Below are 22,273 nucleotides of genomic sequence, written 5' to 3' on the forward strand. Positions count from 1 at the left end.
CCCACCGTCCAGCTGGTCTTCGGGTCTCTGCCGCACATATGTGGAGGGTAGGGGGCATGCACAGGGGGTATTTGCATTGCATATTGGGGCCTCGTGCAGCGCCCCATGCCCCGTTTTGGCTTCCAGGTTGGTGCAGGAGGCCTTCCAGGCCCAAAACGGGGCGTGCGGGGGGGGGGGAGTGCAAGGCTCCCCTCACCCCATTTTGGGCCTGGAAAACCTCATGGACCAACCTGGAAACTAGAAATGGGCAAGGGGGCATGAGTCACATGCATAGGGGGGTGGGGGAGCATGGGAGAGTCAGGCACACATGCACGGGGATCACACCCACATGCCTGTGGGATGGGGCACACCCAGGGGGAGTGCACTTGCACATACAGGGCAGAGGTGGGTTCCTACCGGTTCAGACAGGTTTGGCCGAGTAGGTATTAACTCGGCTGCTCACGCACCAGAACCGGTTCTTGTTTTTTGACTACTGTACATTCGCACATAGTGTGCATTAAGCGCATGCCCCCGAAGCACATCTGAGCGAACCGACAGTAAAAGAAGCCAGAACCCACTCCTGGTGCAGGGCACATGGGGGTGTGTCACATGCGCATTGCATTATGTGCTGCTGCACACAAACGGACTTTCAACACACAATGACAAAAGGTTTAGCCATCACTGCTCTAAGCGATGCAGATTCTCGCTTCTGAACTGAGGGAGAGATGAGGAACTTGTCAAATTTCTTGGTCTTGTGACTCATAAACTCTAGGAAGAGTTGCACATCTTTATTTTTTTTTCCTCCTCCCTAACGATAAAAGCAAACATCCCTGATCTGAAATCCTGATGATTTGATCGGCGTATCCAAGCAGTTGTTCTTGGCGTTGCTCCAGGATTTCCCACCCCCACGCTAACCCCAAATTTCCAATCTAGCCTCCCAGTGCATATCTTAAAATGGTTGAGAAAAGCCACAGCTTTTCGATGCTGCTGAAAACTATGTTTATTTGGTTGTAGCTGGTGGCAGTTGATGTGAGGGCCAAAGCAAGCTTTGCGGGACATTTCCAAAGTGGGTGCACCAGAGAGTTCATGTGGGAGGGAGTTGAAAGAGATGAAACAAATTCCTTTAAAGCCCTTGCAAAATTTAATGCCCCTGAAACCCTTCTAAGTCTACCACCAGTTCGCCCCACACATGCACTTCCGTGCACATGCACAGTCTTCCATGCATGCGCTTTGCTCACGTGCACAGCTAGCACGCATTCACACAGCTTCGAAAACATGAGTAAATAGGACGGCATAGAGCCGGGGTGGGTGGGTGGGTCCACCCGCAGGTCACCGCTACTGGTTCGCCTAAACCGGTCCAAACCGGCTGAATACCACCTCTGGTCATAAGCCTGAAAATTTAATAGTGGTGTGTTTTGGAGGTGTGACCCTTTGAGCACTGGAATTTCTATTTAATGTGTGTCAATTAGTATACATTCAAAGTGAGAATAAAGTTATTCTAAGTCTGCCTGAAAACAATCTATAGGACCCATCGCTTTCACAGGAAATAAATGTGACATCTAAGCTGTCATGTGCAAATGATATTCCATATATAAAAAAGAAGAAAGCTTAATAATGATGCACGGTTTTCTAATAGTATTAGCATTTAGACTTACATGCCGCTCAGTGATGGGATTCAAATTTTTTACTACAGGTTCAGTGGACATAGATTGGTGGGCGTGGCAGGGGAAGGATACTGCAAAATCCCCATTCCCTCCCCACCCCACTAATCTGCTTTCCAGCTCCATTCTCCCTCTCGCCAGTCAGAGGTGGTATTTTTACCAGTTCTCCGAAGTACTCAAAATTTCTGCTACCAGTTCTCCAGAAGTGGTCAGAACCTGCTGAATACCACATCTGATGCTGCTTTACAGGGCTTTACGGCCCTCTCTAAGCAGTTTACAGAGTCAGCCTATTGCCCCCAACAATCATTTTACCGACCTCAGAAGGACAGAAGTTCCTTCCTTGAACCTGGTGAGATTCAAACTTCCAAATTGCAGTCAGCTGGCAGTCAGCAGAAGTAGCCTGCAGTACTGCATTCTAGCCACTGCGCCACCAGGGCTAATCACAGTACTCAAATACCAAACCCTCTCATCTGGCTTCAATGAATGCCATTGCACATCTTCCTGAAATGTCAACATCTTGGCACAAGGACAGAGGTTCATTTTGAAACCTTTACACATTTCTTAGAAGACTGATGGCAAAACTTTTTTTTTCTCGGATGCTGAAAGCACACGCGATAGCACACGCGCGTGTGCTGACACCCATAATGCAATGGCCCCCGAAGGCTCCACCAATGTGCTCCCAACTCCCCCGTGCATGCACACGTGACCCCTGTTTTGGTGCTAGCAGGCTTCCCTGAAGCCTCCTGACACCAAAAATGGGTCCGTGCCGCACCTCCCACCCCCTGTTTTTGCTTCCAGTAGGCTTCAGGGAGGCCTGCTAGCACCCAAACTCCCCATTTTGGTGCTAGCAACCCTCCCTGAAGCCTCCTGGGACCAAAAGGGGGGGGCGCCGCATCCCACCAATCATGTGCACATATGATACCCCCAGCCTCGCTCATGCACACGCATCTCCCAGCAGAGACCTGAAAATCAGCTGACCGGTGGGAGGTGCACACGCATGTGCAGTGAAGCTGACCTGAGCAACAGCTTGAGTGCCCACAGAGATGGCTCCGCATGCCACTTGTGGCACGTGTGCCATAGGTTCGAGGTTCATTTTATTTATATGCCACCCTATTCCCAGCGGGACTCAGGGCGGCACACAAACCCAAGGAGGGGAAGGGAAACACAAAAACTACAACAAAAAGTACAGGGCATTTAAAACAACCAACAGCCACACGATTCGAGAGGGGAAGGGAACTCATCGACCCCAGGCCTGCCAACACAGCCAGATTTTAACGGCTTTTTGGAAGGCCTGGAGAGAGGTGAGGGTCCGAATCTCTGCGGGGAGCTCGTTCCAAAGGGCCGGAGCCGCCACAGAGAAGGCCTTCCCCCGTGTAGTGGCCAGATGACATTGGCTAGTAGACGGAACCGGAGGGGGCCTAATCTGTGTGATCTAATGGGTCTTTGGGAGGTAATTCGCAGCAGGTTTGCCACCATAGTCTTTGAAGATAAATTTGGGGGGGGGGGTTCTCTCTCTTTTTCCCCTCTTCAGGCTACCCCCACTCCTTTTTATACAAATTTATATAATTCCCCCCTTTTGGGGGGGTGATGGCAGGGGGTGTATGTTTGAAATCCACCCATCCAAGGAGTTAGAAACGAAAGAGCTTGGAATGTAACCAAATTGTCCCAGTTGCTTTGATCTTCCTCAAATATCTATCTGCTGAGGTTGCATTCACTCAGGAGATAAGTGAAGGTTACACCAGCAAATTGCTTACTCAGACTTGTTCTGCTCTATGTCCAAGGCTTGTCATCCTTTCTAGCCTCCTCCCTTCCCAAAGGACCCGTTTTGGCTGCAATATTTAACATTCCTAATTTTCATTCCTTTAATTTGAAGGCCCAAGCGATGTCATAATTTCCACTGAAATCACAGGGGCTTATATTTCAGTTACGGCTGTCCCCTAGGCTGGAAGTTGGCACCAAAGGAGGAGACAACTTTTTGACAAGATTAGGAGCTCAGCACAACACGTTGGCCTACTATCGCTGTCCCTCCACCCTCAAAGACCGATTGGCGAGATGCAATCTGGAAGTCTCACGTGCAGCTCTCTTTGGAAGAAAAAAACCTGAATGATTTTGCAGGCCAAAATAAAGTCCCTTAATTGACTCTTCTACATCAGCAATATGGCTGTTGTTTGTTTAAATGTTTTTCATCGAAGAATGATGATTGTTATATGTCGCCGCTGTGTAATCTCCTGCTGGCTTGGTGTACAATAACATTAGGCGATAATATCCTTTGTTTCTCGGTTTAGCTTGGTGTGATTTGCAAATCTCTCCATTGTGGTTGCGGAGGCCTCATTCCAGGCGTGTGCAACAAATCATATCTTAAAGGGGTGTGTGTGTGTGTGTGTGTGTGTGTGTTTGTATAATTTAAATTAAATTTAAATTAAATTAATAATATTAATTATTTTTTATTATACCTTTTTCTTTGTTATACATCATGTTTCCATGCACCGACAGTGTACTATCTGTATCAAATCTCTTTTGAATATACATAATGTTAGACATAGCGATTATTCTCATAATATATACAATGTAATCTTCACTTCTAGTTGCTCTAAACAATTTAATCTGTAATCAGATATAATCCAATGATAATATTACTTGTAATGTTATGCATATATATATGTGTGTGTGTGTGTCTGTGTGTGTGTGTGTGTGTTGGTGCTAGCAGTTTTGGTGCTAGCAGCCCTCCCTCCTGATACCAAAAACGGGTGCGTGCCACACCTCCCTCCCCCCGTTTTTGGTCCCAGGAGGCTTCAGGGAGGCCTATTAGCACCAAAACTGGGGGTGGGGGGTTGCCACACTCCCCATCCCCCATTTTGGTGCTAGCAAAGCCTCCCTGAACCAAACGTGGGGGGCGCCGCATCCCCCACCCCCACGCATGTGCTCGACCACCCCCCATGCATACGCACATGATTCCCCCAGCCCCGCGCATGCACACACGTCTCCTAGCAGAGACTCAAAAATCAGCTGGCCGGCAGAAGGAGCACCTGCACGCCCACACCCATAATGAAATGTGTGTGCGACCCCTCCCTGTGCACGTGTGCATGACCTCCCCCCGTGCCCCCCCCACCATCTTGTGCATACATGCGCAACTGCCCCCTGTGCCTTTTGGGCCTTGTAAGCCTCCCTGCAGCCTCCTGGGAACAAAATTGGGCCATGGGGTGAGGGGGCGCCGCACCATCACCCTGCACCCCCTTTTGGGCCTAGCAGGCCTTCCTGCAGCCTACTGAAAACTTTATATTATATAATAAATGTACAATCCTTTTGTCGTATTTCCCCAGTAGTATACCTAATAAGAACAATTCTGGTTTTAAACCTCTTTGTGCTATCATTTCTTCTAACCACCTTTTTATCTTTAACCAATATTTTTTTGCCATTGGACAAGTCCACCATATATGGTAATATATCGGTTTACATTTGCAGCACACTGGTGGTATGTCAATTAAATCTGGGATTGGTTTTTATGGGTGAGCCCAGCCACCTGAGGAATTAGCTTTCTATCCTTTGTCAGCACTGAGCATATTTTGAAAGAAAGCAAGAATTTGCAACATCAAGGTGTATGCAGTGTATTAATATAGAATAGAATAGAACAGAACAGAACAAGAAATAGAGTAGAGTAGAGTAGAATAGAATAGAATAGAATAGAATAGAATAAGCACTAGACTAGATTAAGACTAGAATAGAATAGAATAGAATAGGAAGGGACCTTGGAGGTCTTCTAGTCCAGCCTCCTGTTCAAGCAGGAGAACCTATACTATTTCAGATAAGTGACTGTCTAGTATATTCCTAAAAACCTCCAATGATGGAGCACCCATTAATATCTGAAATGAATTGTAGTCTGCCCACATACCCCGGGGAGGCTTGTAATGTGGAATTGTTTTATTTAAAATATTGACATGGCCACCTGTTTTGTGAAGTACAACGCTGAGCAGCTGACGGCAATAATAAAAGGGTAAAAATATTGTTTTAATCAACTGCATAAAGTTATATACACATTGTTTTTAAAAAGTTAAACAAAAACCAGCTACCTAATCCATGGATAACTTCAATGTTTACACAGATACTGACTAATGTCTTCATCAAAAATTCAATGAGGCATGAATTTGGCATATTTTTGAATGAAATGCATATGAGTGACAATCATCTTTTACACACATTCTTAATTCCCCCCCCTCTTAATCCAGTTCTGCTGAGATATGCAATAATTTATCCTTTTGGTAGGTCTACCAAGCCCACCAAAATTCCAGCAAAATTTTTTGGGGGGGGGAAGGCTAAAATATATGAAGAACGTTTGCAGGAATTGGATATATCTAGTCTAGTGAAAAGGGGGACCAGGGGAGACACGATAGCAGTGCTCCAATGTCTAAGGGGCTGCCACAAAGAACTATATCCCAAAGCACCAGAAAGCAGAACAAGAAGCAATGGATGGAAACTAATCAAGGAGAGAAGCAACCTGGAATTAAGGAGAAATTTTCTGAGAGTGAAAAACAATCAGCCAATGGAAAAGCTTGCCTTCAGAAGTTATGGGTGCTCCATTGCTGGAGGTTTTTGAGAAAAAGACTGGACAGCCACTTGTCTGGAATGAAATAGGGTCTCCTGCTTGAGCAGGGGGTTGGACTAGAAGACCTCCAAGGTCCCTTCCAGCTTTATTCTGATTGATTGATTGATTGATTGATTGATTGCAAGAACGCCTTTCTACTCCCTAATCTCATCCCACCTAACTTTCCATGAATTTTTTTCTTAAATAGCCTTTTTGAAGGTGCCCAAGTTGGTGGCATGTTAGGCAGTTGCGCTCGAAGACCTCCAAGGTCCCTTCCAACTCTGTTCTTCTATATAGGTTTGGGAAGAAAAGAGAACAATAAAATGCATGTTTGAAGCATCTTTCTGAGTGATATCTTTCCACACAGTTGTGGGGGAAGTAATATTTTCTGCTGATGGTTCCAATTTGGATCTTAATCTGGCTCTTTGCCCATTTTTTTAAAACCTAACTTTCTTCCAACTTAAAGAAACCAACATCAGTTAAGTAAAGGTAAAGGTTCCCCTCGCACATATGTGCTAGTTGTTCCTGACTCTAGGGGACGGTGCTCATCTCCGTTTCAAAGCCAAAGAGCCAGCGCTGTCGGAAGACGTCTCTGTGGTCATGTGGCTGGCATAACTAAATGCCAAAGGCACACGGAAGGCTGTTACCTTCCCACCAAAAGTGGTTCCTATTTTCCTACTTGCATTTTTACATGCTTTTGAACTGCTAAGTTGGCAGAAACTGGGACAAGTAACGGGAGCTCACTTGGTTATGCAGTACTAGGGATTCGAACCACCGAACTGGTGACCTTTCTGATCGACAAGCTCAGCATCTTAGCCACTGAGCCACCGCATCCCTGACATAGTCAGTTACACAGAGACCATTAACCATGTTTGAGTTTCCTCTTCTGAAATGGAACATTGCCCTGAAAAACTTTCTTTTCTTTGTGTGTGCATAACAGGAACATGTGTGAGTAAGGGCGTGTGAGTAAAATCAGCCTGCAGAGGTGGAGAAAGGGTTTTGGAAGGCTCCCAGTAGGTTGACATCTCTAACACTTCCTCTGGTGGTTTTCTTGCCAAAGATGAATTTCCCTCCTGCAATATAGCTTCAAGAGGGATGATCTCAATGCAATCCCCATAAATCATAGGAGACAACTGCAGATAACCAAGACTTAGTCAAGCAGGCCAGAAATATTTCTATTATGGTTTCATAAGTAGGAGTTTTCCAATTCCAGCTAATGTTAAGAATGGGTGTCTCACCCACTTGGTTGTGGGTTGATTGACCATGTGGTGACCCTGGCTCGGCCTTACAATCACTGTCTCTGTCTTAATCAGGAAGACCACACCTTAACAGATTAATAGAGTTGGAAGAAACCTTGTAGGTCATCTAGACCAACCCCCCACTCAAGCAGAAGACAAATGGCAGTCCAATCTCTTCTTGAAAGTCTCAAGTGATGAAGCTCCCACAACTTCTGAAGGCAACTTCTGTTCCATTGGCTGATTGTTCTCACTGTCAGGAAGTTTCTCCTTAATTCCAGGTTGTTTCCCTCCTTGTTCAGTTTCCATTATTCCTCATCTGGCCTTCAGATCCTTTGGAAAATAGCTTGATCCCCTCCTCTCTCTGTGGCAGCCCTTCAAATATTGGAAGACTGCTATCATGTCTCCCCTGGTCCTTCTATTCACTAGACTAGCCATGCCCAGTTCCTGTAACCATTCTCCATCTGTTTTAGTCTCCAATCCCCCTAATCACCCTGGTTGCTCTCCTCTGCACTTTTTCTAGAGTCTCAACATCTCTTTTATAGTCTGGTGACCCAGTGGTGGGTTTCAAATTTTTTTAGAACCTCTTCTATAGGTGTGGCCTGCTTTATGGGGGTGGCTTGCCGCTCATGTGACTGGGTGGGAGTGGCTTGCTGGCCATGTGACCTGGTGGGAGTGGCTTGCCAGCCATGTGACTGGGTGGGAGTGATCAACTTGTAAAATGTGGTGAAACTCACTTAACAACGCTTTTGCTTACCAACTAAAATGTTGGCTCAGAAACTCTGGCATTTGAAGCACGCAAGTCTTAAAGTTGTCAAGTTACAAGACCCTCGCAGAAAACAAACACCCTGTAGAAAACAAAACCCTCGCAGAAAACAAACACCCTGTAGAAAACAAAAACCCCAGGGGTGTTCAAACTTGACAGGTTTAAGACTTGTGGACTTCAACTCCCAGAATTCCTCCTCTCACTCTTCATCTTGATGATATGCGGATGGACGGGGGGAGGGAGCTGGAACCGGTTCTAAACGGCACTGTAGATTTGTGGAAAATCTTCTGTAGAAGAGGTTAGAACTGGCAGGAACCCACCCCTGTGGTGACCAAAACTGGATGCATACCTGGCTCACGAGAAGGAAGGATGGGGCCATGATGTTTCCCAGTGCACAAACTATAACCCAAAATGCAGGAGAGAAGTCTGTTTGAGAAGGGGAAAGGAAGCAGGCAATGCCAGGCAAACAGCAGGAAGAGCTAGGAGTGAGGTTCATCTGAAGGACAGCAGGAGGGTTGCCAAGTATGTCGATAGTCTATGGTCAAACTGAGATTGCAAAGAGTAATAACACAAGAGCAGACTCTCTTGGTCTCAGGTGACTGCCAAGCTCCTAAAGAAGCTCTCTGGGCACTTTTTGGAGAAGCGGAGTTAAATTGCTCCTCCTTGCCTACCGCGAACCTCACATCAATCCATCGCTAGATGAAGTGGTCAGTTTTGAAGGAGAAACATCAGAGATGGTATTCAGCTGGTTCTCTCCGGTTTGGGCGAACTGATAGCGGCGGCTGCGGGAGGCTCTGCCCACACGACCTGATGTAATGCACAAGCACTGCGCACGTGCAGAAGGCGGCGCACATGCGTAGATACGTGTGCTCACAATTGCAAACTGGTAGGGAAGGGAAGTGAATCCCAACTACTGAGCAACATGTAAACCAACAAGGGCTTCTGTTTCTTTTCTGTTTACATAAACATCACATATGTAACTTTTTTTAAGTGAACCACAATGGTTATTACGTAGGAAAAAGAGGGCGGATAAAAATCGATGAATTTTTTTAAATCAGATTTTTAAATTTTAAATTAGATTTTTAAATTTTTATCAAATTTATTTTAATAAAATGCTTTTGGAGTAAATATTTATCTAAAGGTAGTTTTCTATTTAAGATACATTTATAATTTAGTTTGTTCAGCATGAAATTAGTTTAGTTTAGCTTAATTATGTAGCATGAGGCTCTATATCAGTGGTGAAATTCAATTTTTTTTACTACTGGTTCTGTGGGCGCGTGGCACAACGTAACCGCGAACGTCAAAAGCACGCCGACAAAACCGCGGCGCTAAAACCGCGATGTCAAAAGCGTGCCGACAACAGCGTGCCGATAACAGCGCACCGACAGAAGCGCGATTTAAGTTAAGGTAAGGTTTAGGGTTAGGTTTAGGGTTAGGTTTAGGGTTAGGTTTAGGGTTAGGTTTAGGGTTAGGTTTAGGGTTAGGTTTAGGGTTAGGTTTAGGGTTAGGTTTAGGGTTAGGTTTAGGGTTAGGTTTAGGGTTAGGTTTAGGGTTAGGTTTAGGGTTAGGTTTAGGGTTAGGTTTAGGCTTGGTGAGTGTGGCAGGGGAAGGATACTGCAAAATCTCCATTCCCACCCCACTCTGTGGCCAGCCAGAGGTGACATTTGCCAGTTCTGGGAACTACTAAAAAATTCTGCTACCGGTTCTCCAGAACCTGTCAGAACCTGCTGGATTTCACCCCTGCTGTATATGCTACAATATTGGGACCGTCTGTGAGTCAAATCACAGGTCAGAGGAGAAGGCGCTGCGGGAAAAAGATGACAATTGCTCTTTAAAAATTTAAATCGAATTGATTCAAATCAAGCCTTTTTACTACTGCTTTAATTCATGATTTAAATTGTGATTTAAATCAAATCCACCCTGCAGAAAAATGGCATAGTGTCCAACTTTTAGTCCAACCGCCTGCCCATCCTGGATAAATGGTTGTCCAATCTTTTACTAAAAACCTCTATTGATGGAGCACTCACAACTTCTGAAAGCAAGCCGTTCCGTTAATTAGTTGTTAGGGGGAAAAAAACCTCCTCCTTATTTCCAGGTTGACAAGTTCCCTCTGGCAAGCTTCCATCCATTACTGGAATCACCATCCCATGCCGAGACTCAATGCTTCTAAGGAGCACGCTTTGAACATTTCTAAACATCAAGGAACGTTTGACGTGACATTTTCAAATTGATTCAGGGTATGAAAGTGAAGCTGTGACTGATTTTGTTTTCTTGGGCTCCGAGATCACTGCAGATGGGTGACCGCAGCCATGACATTAAAAAAAATGTTTGGGAAGAAAGCTATGGCAAACCTAGCCAGCATACTAAAAAGGAGAGACATCACATTGCCAACAAAGGTATGGTTTTCTTGCTAATAATGTACAGCTGTGAGAGTTGGACCATAAGGAAAGCTGAGTGCCAAAGAATTGATGCGTTCGAATTGTGTTGTTAGAGAAGACCCTTGGAAGTCTCTTGGGCTACAAGGAGATCCAATCCGTCAATCCTAAATGAAATCAACCCTTCTTTGAAAGGACAGATAGTGAAAGCTGACGCTCAATACTTCGGCCACCTAATGAGAAGAGAGGACTCCTTGGAAAAGGGCCAGAGATTTGGAAAGATGGAAGGCAAAAGAAGAGGGGGATGGCAGAGGAGGAGATGATTCATTGACACAATGAACATGAGTTTGGGCACTCTCCAGAAGACAGTGGAGGACAGGGGGAGGGGGAGATTGGTGGTCTACAATCCATTGGATCACAAAGTGTTGTACATGACTTAGAGACTGAACGATATCAACAACTGCAGTTTTGTGACTGTAGCATCCACCTGTAAGCACTCAATGTTATCCATCTGAGAATTGCACACCTGCAGGCATGTATGAACTCAGGATATGCTTGGAACACAGGACACGGGGGCTCAGTGGCTAAGATACTGAGCTTGTCGATCAGAAAGGTCAGCAGTTCGGTGGTTCGAATCCCTAGGACCACGTAGCAGTTTGAAAGCACGTAAAAATGCAAGTAGAAGAAATCAGAACCACCTTTGGTGGGAAGGTAACTGCGTTCCGTGCTCCTTTGGCATTTAGTCATGCCGGCCACATGACCACGGAAACATCTTCGGACAGCGCTGGCTCTTCGGCTTTGAAACGGAGATGAGCACCGCCCCCTAGAGTCAGGAACGACTAGCACATATGTATGAGGGAACCTTTACCTTATGCTTTGAAAAGTAATTTTTTTAAAAGATAAAATACAAATAGAAACAAGAATTGAGAAAATTTAAAGAGAGACAGAGAGACAGAGAGAAAGTAAAAAAGAAAGAAAGAGAAAACAAAGAAGAGTAAAACCCTCTTCCTTCTAGCCCAAAGGAGGTTATCGCTGGGCAACGAAACATCTTCAAGAAAACCGTCAAACTTGGCAGACAGCAAGAACATACTCAAAAATAGTGACTTCCTATTTATTTATTCCACAGGAGTGCAAAAAAAAAGTCGCAACCTCAGCCTTTTGCTTCACATTTCTAAAGATTTCAAGTCACTTCCTTAAGAACAAAGTCAATCTAATCATCAAAAGTTAAGGTTTTGCTTTCCCCGCACTTTTTGAGTACAAAATTCAGACGGGGTTTCCAAAGAGAAACAAAGCTACATAGATTCTTCGATTAGAACAGGGGTGTCAAACTCAAGGCCCAGGGGCTGGATACGGCCTGTGGGATGCTTAGATTTGGGCCATAGGGCCTCCCTGGAAACAGTGAAGAATTGGCCCATGGTGCCTCTGCTAGTGAAAATGGAGCTTGGGAGGGCTGCATGCTTAGAAGCCCATTTTCACTGGCAGAGCACTTGGGCCACCACAGGTTCCCCTGACACAAGTGACGTCAAGCTGGCTATGCCCACCACAGCGTTGTCCACTCCCCATCCCCCCAGGTCAAACACAACTCTGATGCAGCCCACATTGAAATTGAGTTTGTCACCCTGGTATTAGAACCAGTAGTTTGGCTGGCTCCTTTTGGAAAGTGGATCCAAAACCTCCCTTTGCTCTACTTACTTGTCCTTCTATTCACCAGTTTGAGAGAGAGATATTACTGAGCCTTTGAGGACTACAAAGGGAATATTTGTCTCACATTTGCTTTTCTCTTTATAAACTAGTTTCCTTTTGTTTTCTCTCAGCAACCAATTATTGTATTTTTCGGACTATAAGATGCACCGGTGTATAAGACGCACCAAGATTTCGTAGAGTTAAATAAGAAAAAAAAAATGTTTTTGTCCTCCGCGCCCCCCAGGAGCACTCTGCAGGCTTCAGCAGGGCTGGGGGAAGGGAAAAGACTCCCGTTTTTTGCAGAAAATGAGCCATTTTTTGCAAAAACTGAGGCATTTTTGTCTTCCCCCAGCCCTGCTGAAACCTGCAGAGTGCTCCTGGGGGCTGGAGGAAGGCAAAAACTCCTCATTTTTCAGAAAAATGGGATGTGGGGGCGGGGCTTCGGGAGGCAAAAAATGGCTGTATTCAGTGTATAAGATGCACCAACATTTCCACGCTCCGTTAAGGGGGTTGGGGAAAGGTGCATCTTATACTCCGAAAAATATGGTATTTGTCTGAAACTGACCTGAAACTTTAAAAGAAGATCAAAATACTGTAACATGAATTGCTTTATCTTCATTGGCAAGAAAATTAGGACACCACAGTCAAGGAATACCGGTGGTCATTGACTTACAATCATTCATTTAATGGAAGAAGTGAGTTAGGGCCATTTTTCACTTTTAGGACCGTTGCAGCATCCCTACTGTCACATGATCAAAATCTAAGCATTTGGCAAATGGCATGTATTTATGACGGTTGCAGTGTCCGGGGTCCTGTGATCAGAGGTGATTTTCAACCAGTTCAACCGAACCGATAATGGAAATTGTGGGTGGCCCTGCCCACCCCTGGCTCTATGGAATCCCATTTAGGCACTTTTTTAGTGAAAGGGCACGGAAGGATTAGCGCAGGCAGGGAGGTGGCACCCGTGCACCTGCTCACATTTGTGAACCAGTAGGGAAGGTAAGCAAATAACACCCCTGCCTGTTGTGACTTTCTGACAAGTAAAGTCAATGGGGAAGCCAGGATTCACTTTACAACTGCGTTACTAACTTAAGAACTGCAGTGATTCACTTAACAGATAGCAATAGCACTTAGACTTAAATACCGCTTCCCTGTGCTTTACAGCCCTCTCTAAGCGGTTTACAGAGTCAGCCTAGTGCCCCCCAAAATTGCCCCACATTTTACCCACCTCAGAAGAATGGAAAGCTTGGTGGGATTTGAATTGCCAAATTGCAGGCAGCCGGCAGTCAGCAGAAGTAGCCTGCAGTACCACACTCTAACCACTGCGCCACCTCAACTCTTAGTTGTATAGCAAGAAAGGTTGTAGCAATAGCAATAGCAGTTAGACTTATATACCGCTTCATAGGGCTTTCAGCCCTCTCTAAGCGGTTTACAGAGTCAGCATACTGCCCCAAAAAAGAATCCGGGTCCTCATTTTACCCACCTCGGAAGGATGGAGGGCTGAGTCAACCCTGAGCCGGTGAGATTTGAACAGCCGAACTGCAGAACTGCAGTCAGCTGAAGTAGCCTGCAGTTCTGCATTTAACCACTGCGCCACCTCGGCTCTGAGGTGGCGCAGTGGTTAAATGGGGCAATTCACTTAACGAATGTCTCACTTAGCATTTGAAACGTTGAGCTCAACTATGGTCATAAGTTGAGGACTGCCTGCACGCTAAATATTTTGACAGGCGCTCTTCCTTTCTGCACTCTGCACAACACCTCAGTTAAACTTGTCTTGAAAAATCAATAGACGAAAAAGGAATGGTGATCTTCGTAAAGTCAAATGGAGCAGATTACATTTTTCAATCTAGTCTCCAGTTCTTGAGTCCTACTTAATGGAACTTCACTGAGCTTCTTAGAATTGTGGTCCTAAAATAAATCTTCAAATAAACCATAAATTGGTTGAGTTCGGGAGGAAGTTCAGACAGATGTTGCTTCCTTTTCTTGCAAAAGTTTTAATTGTCTATAGTATACAAAAACCATGGAAGGTTCTCCATTTTATTCCCTACCACTCAAGATGAAACTAGTGTCCTTCCACTGGCCAAAAATAAGAAAAACAAAGACCGAAGAGAAGAAAGGAGCAAATCAAACTGTCTGTGAAATTAATCCTGCTAACTCTAAAGAGCCAAAAGAGGCTAACAGAGCATAACAGAATAGAACAACAGAGTTGGAAGGGATCTTGGAGGTCTTCTAGTCCAACCCCCTGTTCAGGCAGGAAACCCAATACCATTTCAGACAAGTGGCTATCCAGTCTCTTTTTAAAAACTTCCAGTGTTGGAGCATCCATAACTTCTGGAAACAAGTTGTTCCACTGGTTAATTGTTCTAACTGTTAGGAAATTTCTCCTTAGTTCTAGGTTGCTTCTCTCCTTGATTAGTTTCCACCCATTGCTTCTTGTACAGCCCTCAGGTGCTTTGGAGAATAGCTTGACCCCCCCTTCTTTGTGGCAGCCCCTGAGATATTGGAACATTGCTATCATGTCTCCCCTAGTCTTTCTTTTCATTAAACCAGACGTACTCAGTTCCTGCAACCGTTCTTCATTAAGTTTTAGCTTCCAGTCCCCTAATCATCTTCGTGGTTCTTCTCTGCACTCTGTCTAGAGTCTCCACATCTTTTTTTTAACATTGTGGCTGATTTTATCTCTTGGAGATATCTGCCATCACAACCTGTCCATGCTGATAACCCAGAACTCTTGTTGTGATAGCCATCCTTATTTATTTCATTCACTGCCTTCCCCTTTTATTTCCCTTAGTGTGGAAGAAATAAGAGAAAGCAAGAAGTAACCCAACACTTCCTTGTTCAATTGCTGAATCAGTAAAAACAAAATCAGGAAACAAAGGAATTAAAGCAAGAGGGAGGGAAGACACCAGAAGTCTGGCTTTTGTCTGCCCCAGTGGTGGGTTTCAAAAATTGTTTGAACCTACTCTGTAGGTGTGGCCTCCTTTGTGGGAGTGACTTGCCACCCATGTGACCGGATGGGAGTGGCTTGCCGCCCATGTGACCAGATATGAAATTATGAATTAGTATTTAGGTCGGTCCAAGTAGCTATTCAGAAACTCTGGCATTGAAGCATGCAAGTCTTAAAGCTGTCAAGTTACAAGATCCTTGCACCCCTAACCCTTTAGAAAAAAAAACTAGGGGTCTTCAAACCAGACAGCTTTAAGACTTGTGGACTTCAACTCCCAGAATTCCTCCTCCAGTCACGTTGGCTTAGGAAATCTGGCATTGAAGCATGCAAGTCTTAAAGCTGTCAAGTTACAAGATCCTTGCACCTCTAACCCTTTAGTAGTGGTGGGTTTCAAAAAATTTGGAACCTCTTCTGTAGGTGTGGCCTGCTTTCCGGGTCCACTGGTGGAACCTCTTCTAACCAGTCCAGTAGATTTGACGAACCGGTTCTACCGAATAGGTGCGAACTGGTAGGAACCAACCTCTGGTCTGCCCCCCCCCTCCTTCTCTCTCTCTCTCATTAGCTCTAGAGGACCACCCCATTTAATGAATGATTTGTTTAGGAGGGAGAGGGAATGATACTAATTTTGACCCACTAGCCAAACCATTCGGATTTCAGGTCTCCTTCCTACAATAGTCGATGGACATTCTCAGCCTTCCGGATCATGTTTGTCCCAAAGGTGTCTTTTAAAGAGGCAACTGGAGTTTCTGGTTTTTCTGTGGAGAAGTTTTGTTTCTCATCCAAGAAGCTTCTTCAGCTCAGAGCTGCTAATGACCAGATGACTGCAAGGAATATAAATCCTTCCATCCTCCACCATCCAGTCAGAACTGAAGAAGCTTCTTGGATGAGAAGATAAACATCTTCAAAGAAAAACCAGAAAGTCCAGTTGCCTCTTGAAAAAGCACCTTTGGGACTTCCGACAAAAGCTGATGTGAGTTGAAGACATCACCCATTCCTCCATCCTATCCCCAAATCAGAGATGTCCCATCCTCACATTGGTGTGGATTAACCATGAGTAACGCTCCCCAGATCCTTAATGGCTGCTTTTTCAGGTTTATCTTTCACAGGTATCCATTACCACTGGCCAAACATTTCTCTAGCAGAGTGTCCATTTGTATCTGTTCTTGTAGTGAGCATAGAACAGACATCAGCATTTTATGGACCACATCTGGGCTATGACTGTCCGGAATGGGACAACTCACCACAGCCAATTTGCAATGGTCAACCCGCCATAGGACAACTCGCTGCGAGACAATTCAACCATTGAATTGCATGCTTGCAATATAACTGCATTGCTTTTATTTTGAAGGCAACAGCTATTTTCCCCCCCAATGTACGCTTATGTGTGCACGCTCCTACACACCTTCACAATAATGTCTTGGTCCTATTGGTTCGGTCCTCCACAACACTTCCGGTTTCTCGTGTGGCCTCTTGGGAAAATTATATTTATCTACTCTTGGATGTCTTTGACAGAGGAAAGATTTGGCACTTTCAGTAAGTTCGCCCTTCTTTTAATTCTCAGGATTTTAATTTCTCAATTCAGCCAGAATTTGAATACATTCGTAAGGAAGTGCATTTTTATATTAGGCCTTGTCAGAGGTGGTATTCACTTACTTTCCCTACCAGTTAGCAAATGTGAGTGCATGCATCATTGCATGCGCAAGACTGTCTGTGCATGTACTTTGCTTATGCGTGTGGATTGCACGCATGCACATGGCTTGAAAATGTGCATAAATAGGATGGCATAGAGCCGGGGTAGATGGACGGGCTCGCCCGTGATTTCCACTACTGGTTTGGGTGAACTGGTCCCAACCGGCTGAATACCTCCTCTGGAACTTGGGCAAAGTTTTGCAAACAGAGAGGAATATCCTGGAAAGACAAGATCCTTTTTTCCCCTCCTGACTTTGAACTGGCACTAAAGCCAGCAGGCATCCCAGAGCAAGTGGTGGTGGGGGGGGGGAGCCAGGGAGCAATTAACAAGGAATAGTTAAATGACCACAAGTTTTCTGCAGGAAGAAAACAAAAACAGATGTGGATTTAACTTCTCTGTATGGTTTTTTTTTTAAAAAATAAAATAAAATTCAGAATAGAGGGTTTAAGGCCGTTTTAACCCGCCACAAATAAGCAATTACTTATTTTACGTGTTTGACCTTTCCTGGCGTTTTAAAATGTCATTTTTTTTTCAATAGCTTTGGGTGCCAAGAATGTCCTGGTGTGTGTGTGTGTGTGTGTGTGTGTTTGTGTGTGTCTATGCAATTTTTTTTAAAAAATGGTTCTCGTCAAACTTCTAACCACACCAGGATTGTTGAAAGCAAGAGCATCAAATAATAGTCGTTTGTATCTGAATAGTGTTGATTTCCCATTTCCTGAATGCACCAATTCATTCTTCTTCCTGGGGACTTGCAGATGGTGGGAGAGATTCCATGCCCATAATCCTCAGCCTGAAGTCAGATAAATGGGGAGAGGAAGGCCCATCTTACTTATTTCAGCCAAAGAAATGTTTGCCTGTTGGCCTAAATGGTCTCTCTATGTCGACCACCGGGAGACGTCTGGTGCAATTTACATTGGCTGTTGCAAGCTCAAAATTAACAGCAATCCCACCCACCCCTAACTGCAACCCCCCCCAGCCCAAGGGAATATTGTAACACGCCTATCATGGCAATGAAGCATGAACTTCTGGTATAATAGAATGGGCAGTGATTGTTTGATGCAGTTACATATATTGTTAAAGCTCTGTTTACAACAGGGGTGTAAAACTCAATTTTATTGAGGGCCACATCAGGCTTGTGTTTGACCTCATGAGTAGGGGTAGGCATGACCAGGATGAGTGTGGCCAGCAGGATGTCACTCGTGTTGGGGGCACCTGTGGCAGCCCGAATGCTCTGTCCGCGAAAACGGATTCCTGAGTTCCTTTTTCGGCTGTGACAGCCTCCTGCAACCTTCTGCCAGTGCAAATGGAGTTCAGAGGCCATTCACAGCCCTCGCAACCTCCATTTTCGGCTGGGACTGTGTCCTGCCACCTTCAACCAATGCAAATGGAGCTCACAGGGGCTTCATGTGGCCCTCCCAAGCTCCATTTTCACTGGCAGAGGCACCACGGGCCGGTCCTTCACTGTTTTCAGGGTGGCCGTGTGGGCCAGATCTAAGCACCTTATGGGCCAGATCTGGCCCCTGGGCCTTGAGTTTGACACCCCTGGTTTACAAATAAGTAGTGGGCAAGAAAGCCTTGAACTCAGCTCAGTTACTAAAATCCCGTCGCAGATTTGTTACAAACTGGGCCCCTGCTTTGATTTTATTCATTGGATTTTTGATGAGAGTCAGAAAAGTAAATTCTGTCTATCCTTCGATTATCATAGAACAAAGATTTACAGGATTAGAAAGGGCCTTCGAGGTCCTTTATTCCAACCCTCCTATACCATTCCGGGCTAATGACTAGTCAATCTTTTCTTAAAAACCTCCAGTGATGGAGGACCTTCAAATACCAGAAGGCAGACCATCCCATTGATGAATTGCTTTCATGGTCAGGAAGTTTTATTTATTTGTTTGTTTATTGAATTGATATGGTGGTCCAGTCACTCTCTGTGACTCTGGGCAGCTTACCAAGAATGAAAACCCAATATGCAAGCAATAAAACACCCCCAGTGACAACAATCAACCAAACGAGCCACTTGATGTGCTCCATCTCACTTTAGATCATTCCCTAGCCCTGTGGGGCAAAATCAGGTTTTCGGGGCCTGCAAAAGAGGATCAAAAAAAGGGAGTCAATCCAGTGGTGAAATTCAATTTTTTTACTACTGGTTATGTGGGCGTGGGCTTGGTGGATGTGTTATGGCTTGGTGGGCGTGGCTTGTTGGGTATGGCAGTGGAAGGATACTGCAAAATCTCCATTTCCACCCCACTCTGGGGCTAGCCAGAGGTGGCATTTGCCGATTCTCTGACCTACTCAAAATTTTCGCTACCGGTTCTCCAAAACTTGTCAGAACCTGCTGGATTTCACCCCTCAGTAAATCTAATCACTGTGGGGATGATGTTCCAAAGGAAGGGAGCCACCATGGAGAAGGCCCTTCTTCTGGGTCCTGCCAGATGGACCTTCTAAGTTCCTCCTTAGTTCGAAGTTAAATCTGTCTTTAGCTCATATCCATCCATTGTTTCTTTTCCTGCCCTCTGCTTTGATTGATCTAACATGTCGCTATGATTGCAACTGTCACGATTTCAAATATGGCTTTTTATATTTATATACAGTATATACAGCTGTGGGTATGTATGTTCCAGCATGACCCTGGAACACCTCAAGCAATTTCAACCAAACTTGGTACATAGATGACTTACTCTCTGGAAACAAATACTGTGGGGGTAAGACATCCCTAAAACCCCTCGGGGGGTGTTTTCTATTAAGATACAGCCTGTTGTGCCTTAAAATGTCATCTACTGTGCTGCCTTAAATGGGTTCTACTGTGCAGCACAGTGGAGTTGCCATGGAAAACGGCGTCACAGTACTCTACAAGGGGGATCCCTCTGGTAAGGGGGAAAATTCAACATTAGAATTTACATTTGGTCCGGACATTATAAATAAATACCCAGGCAATGCCAGGTTATCAGCTAGTGCAGGATAAATCAAAAGTGCTCACCTTGAGAAAAATAACAACAACAACTAGATTTGTCTTTTTCTTTTCCAGGCCTTGAACAGCAGTCTGTATAAGAGTGCTTCTCCTTACGGTTCTCTTAATAACATCGTGGATGGCTTGAATTCCCTTACGGAACATTTCTCTGACATTTCCCTATCATCAGATGCCAGAAAGCCAAGCAAGAGACCTCCGCCAAACTATTTGTGTCACCTTTGCTTTAACAAAGGACACTACATCAAAGACTGCCCACAGGTAAGAACCGTACAATCTTGGGAGACCTGTTTCCTGCACAAATGAGGTTGCACATACATAGTCTTTGACTTAGGACCACAAGAGCCCAGAATTTGTGTTGCTAAGCGGGATAGTTGCTGAGTGAGTTTTGCCCCATTTCATGACCTATCTTGCCACACCATTGTTAAGCAAGTCACCGAGCAGGGTTGTTAAATTAATCAAACTGTTGTTAAGCAAGTCTGGCTTCCCCATTGACTTTGCCTGTCAGAAGGTCACAAAAAGGTTGATCAGATGACCTCTTGACATTGCAACCATCATAAATAGGAACCCTTTGCCAAGCATCCAAATTTTGATCACATGACTGCAATGGTTGTAAGTGTGAAAAATGGTCCCAAGTATTGTGGCCCACCAGCAGCCAGCAGAGCTGGCAGCAGATTCGGACAGTGAGGAGGTTGGGGAGGAACATGGGCCAGTCCTTGAGTCTGGGGAAGGCTCTGATGAGGGCTCTGTGTCAGAGGCAGAGAGGGGGCCAGAACCATATGCCAGTTATCAGCTGCCTTGAGAGTCAGACATCAGTGAGGCAGATGAACAACTGGAGTCTGTTCCCAGTGTGCGCATGCACAGAGTTCCCAGATGAAGGGAACAGCTAAAGAACAGGGATCGCCTTAGGAGTAAGGCCACAGATGGACGATGAATGGCCCCGCCCAGAGGAAATAAAAGAGGAGCGAAAGGGGAGTGGAGTTTGCAGGAGACAATTAGTTCACTTAATTGGTTTGTGACTCTCCAAGACTCCTTGCCACATTTTGCAGATATTGGCCTGCAAGCTCTCCAAGCCAGATAAGGTCTGTGACTGTAAATCCTCCCTTGAAAGACTGCTGGATGTGAATGAGCAGAATTCACAGTAAATTAATAAAAGGGTTTTTTGTCAAGGCCAGGAGTTTGCTTCATGCTCTTGGGAAGCCTCAGTTAGAACACCAGGTCACTTTTTGTAGTGCCATAGTAATGTTGAATGATCACTACACAGATGGTTGTAAGTCAGGGATTACCTGTATTCTTAATTCCTTAATGCTATGGAGATTCTCAGTCATCCAGGTCATGATTTTCCCAAAGGTGTTTTTTCAAGAGGCAACTGGACTTAGTTTTTTCTTGAAGACATTTCGCTTCTTCTCCAAGATACTTCAGAGCTGAAGAAGCTTCTTGGGTGAGAAGAGAAACATCTTCAAAGACAAAACAGAAAATCCAGTTGCCTCTTGAAAAAGCACTTTTGGGGTCTAAGGAAGGTAATGTGGATCCTTCATTAGCTTCTTCAACAAATGTGCGAGCCACAATCATCCTGGTTTGGGCAACTGTGTGAGAGGGATGTTAGGATCAGAGGTGGTGTTCAGACGGTTCGGACTGGTTTGGGTGAACCAGTAGTGGCAATGATCAGTTGGCCCCACCCATCCGCTTCTGCGCTATCCAGACACAAACTTCAACCGATAATTGTCTTTGGCTCTGTTATGGACTTCTTCCATGCTGTCATGGAATTCTCAAGCACATGCCATACAAACTTAAAGTCTGGGGCCATAAGTTGCAACATCAACATGGAAAGCATCAGAATCTTGCAGAAGTATCATGGGCCATAATGGTGGCATTATGTAATTTCAATCACATCATGACCCAAATGGCATGCAATCCCTTTGCTTCCTCTGTACAGCAATGTCACATTGTGGTCAGGAGGTCATTTTCTACCTTCAGACACCGATGGTAGAACAACTTGTTTTGGAGAAGGTGGGACCAAGTACAGAGTTGAAAAAGTTGCTTTAGGAATATTGAAATCCTTTTTATAGTTGTATTCAAAGAATAACTTTCTTAGAACATAGAATAATAGAGTTGGGCGGGACCTCAGAGGTCTACTAGTCCCACCCCCTTTTAAAGCAGAAGACCCTGTATCTTTTTAGACAAATGATTCTCCAGTCTCTTTTTGAAAGCCTTCAGTGATGGAGCACCCACAACCTCTGGAGGAAAGCTTTTCCATTGGTTAATTACTTCCTCGGTTTTAAGTGGCTTATCTCCTTGGTTTAGGTGACTCAGTGGCTGAGAAACTGAGCTTGTTGATCAAAAAGGTCAGCAGTTCGGTGGTTCAAATCCCTAGCACTGTGTAATGGAGTGAG

General features: G+C 44.9%; 1 protein-coding gene across 1 annotated transcript in view; it reads left to right on the top strand.

Moving 5' to 3' along the window:
* The window catches only part of ZCCHC24 (zinc finger CCHC-type containing 24), a 138,094-nt gene that overhangs the window by 32,927 nt on the left and 82,894 nt on the right, over window positions 1-22,273 (top strand). Inside the window, exon 2 of the mRNA XM_087702512.1 lies at window positions 19,941-20,141. Coding sequence (XP_087558638.1) covers window positions 19,941-20,141 — 201 coding nt within the window. The remainder of the gene's footprint in view (window positions 1-19,940; window positions 20,142-22,273) is intronic.

This window comes from Thamnophis sirtalis, unplaced genomic scaffold, assembly GCF_051295495.1.
Source record: "Thamnophis sirtalis isolate CommonGarterSnake01/CBP01778 unplaced genomic scaffold, rThaSir2_p1.2 scaffold_15, whole genome shotgun sequence".
Taxonomy (NCBI): Eukaryota; Metazoa; Chordata; class Lepidosauria; order Squamata; family Natricidae; genus Thamnophis; species Thamnophis sirtalis.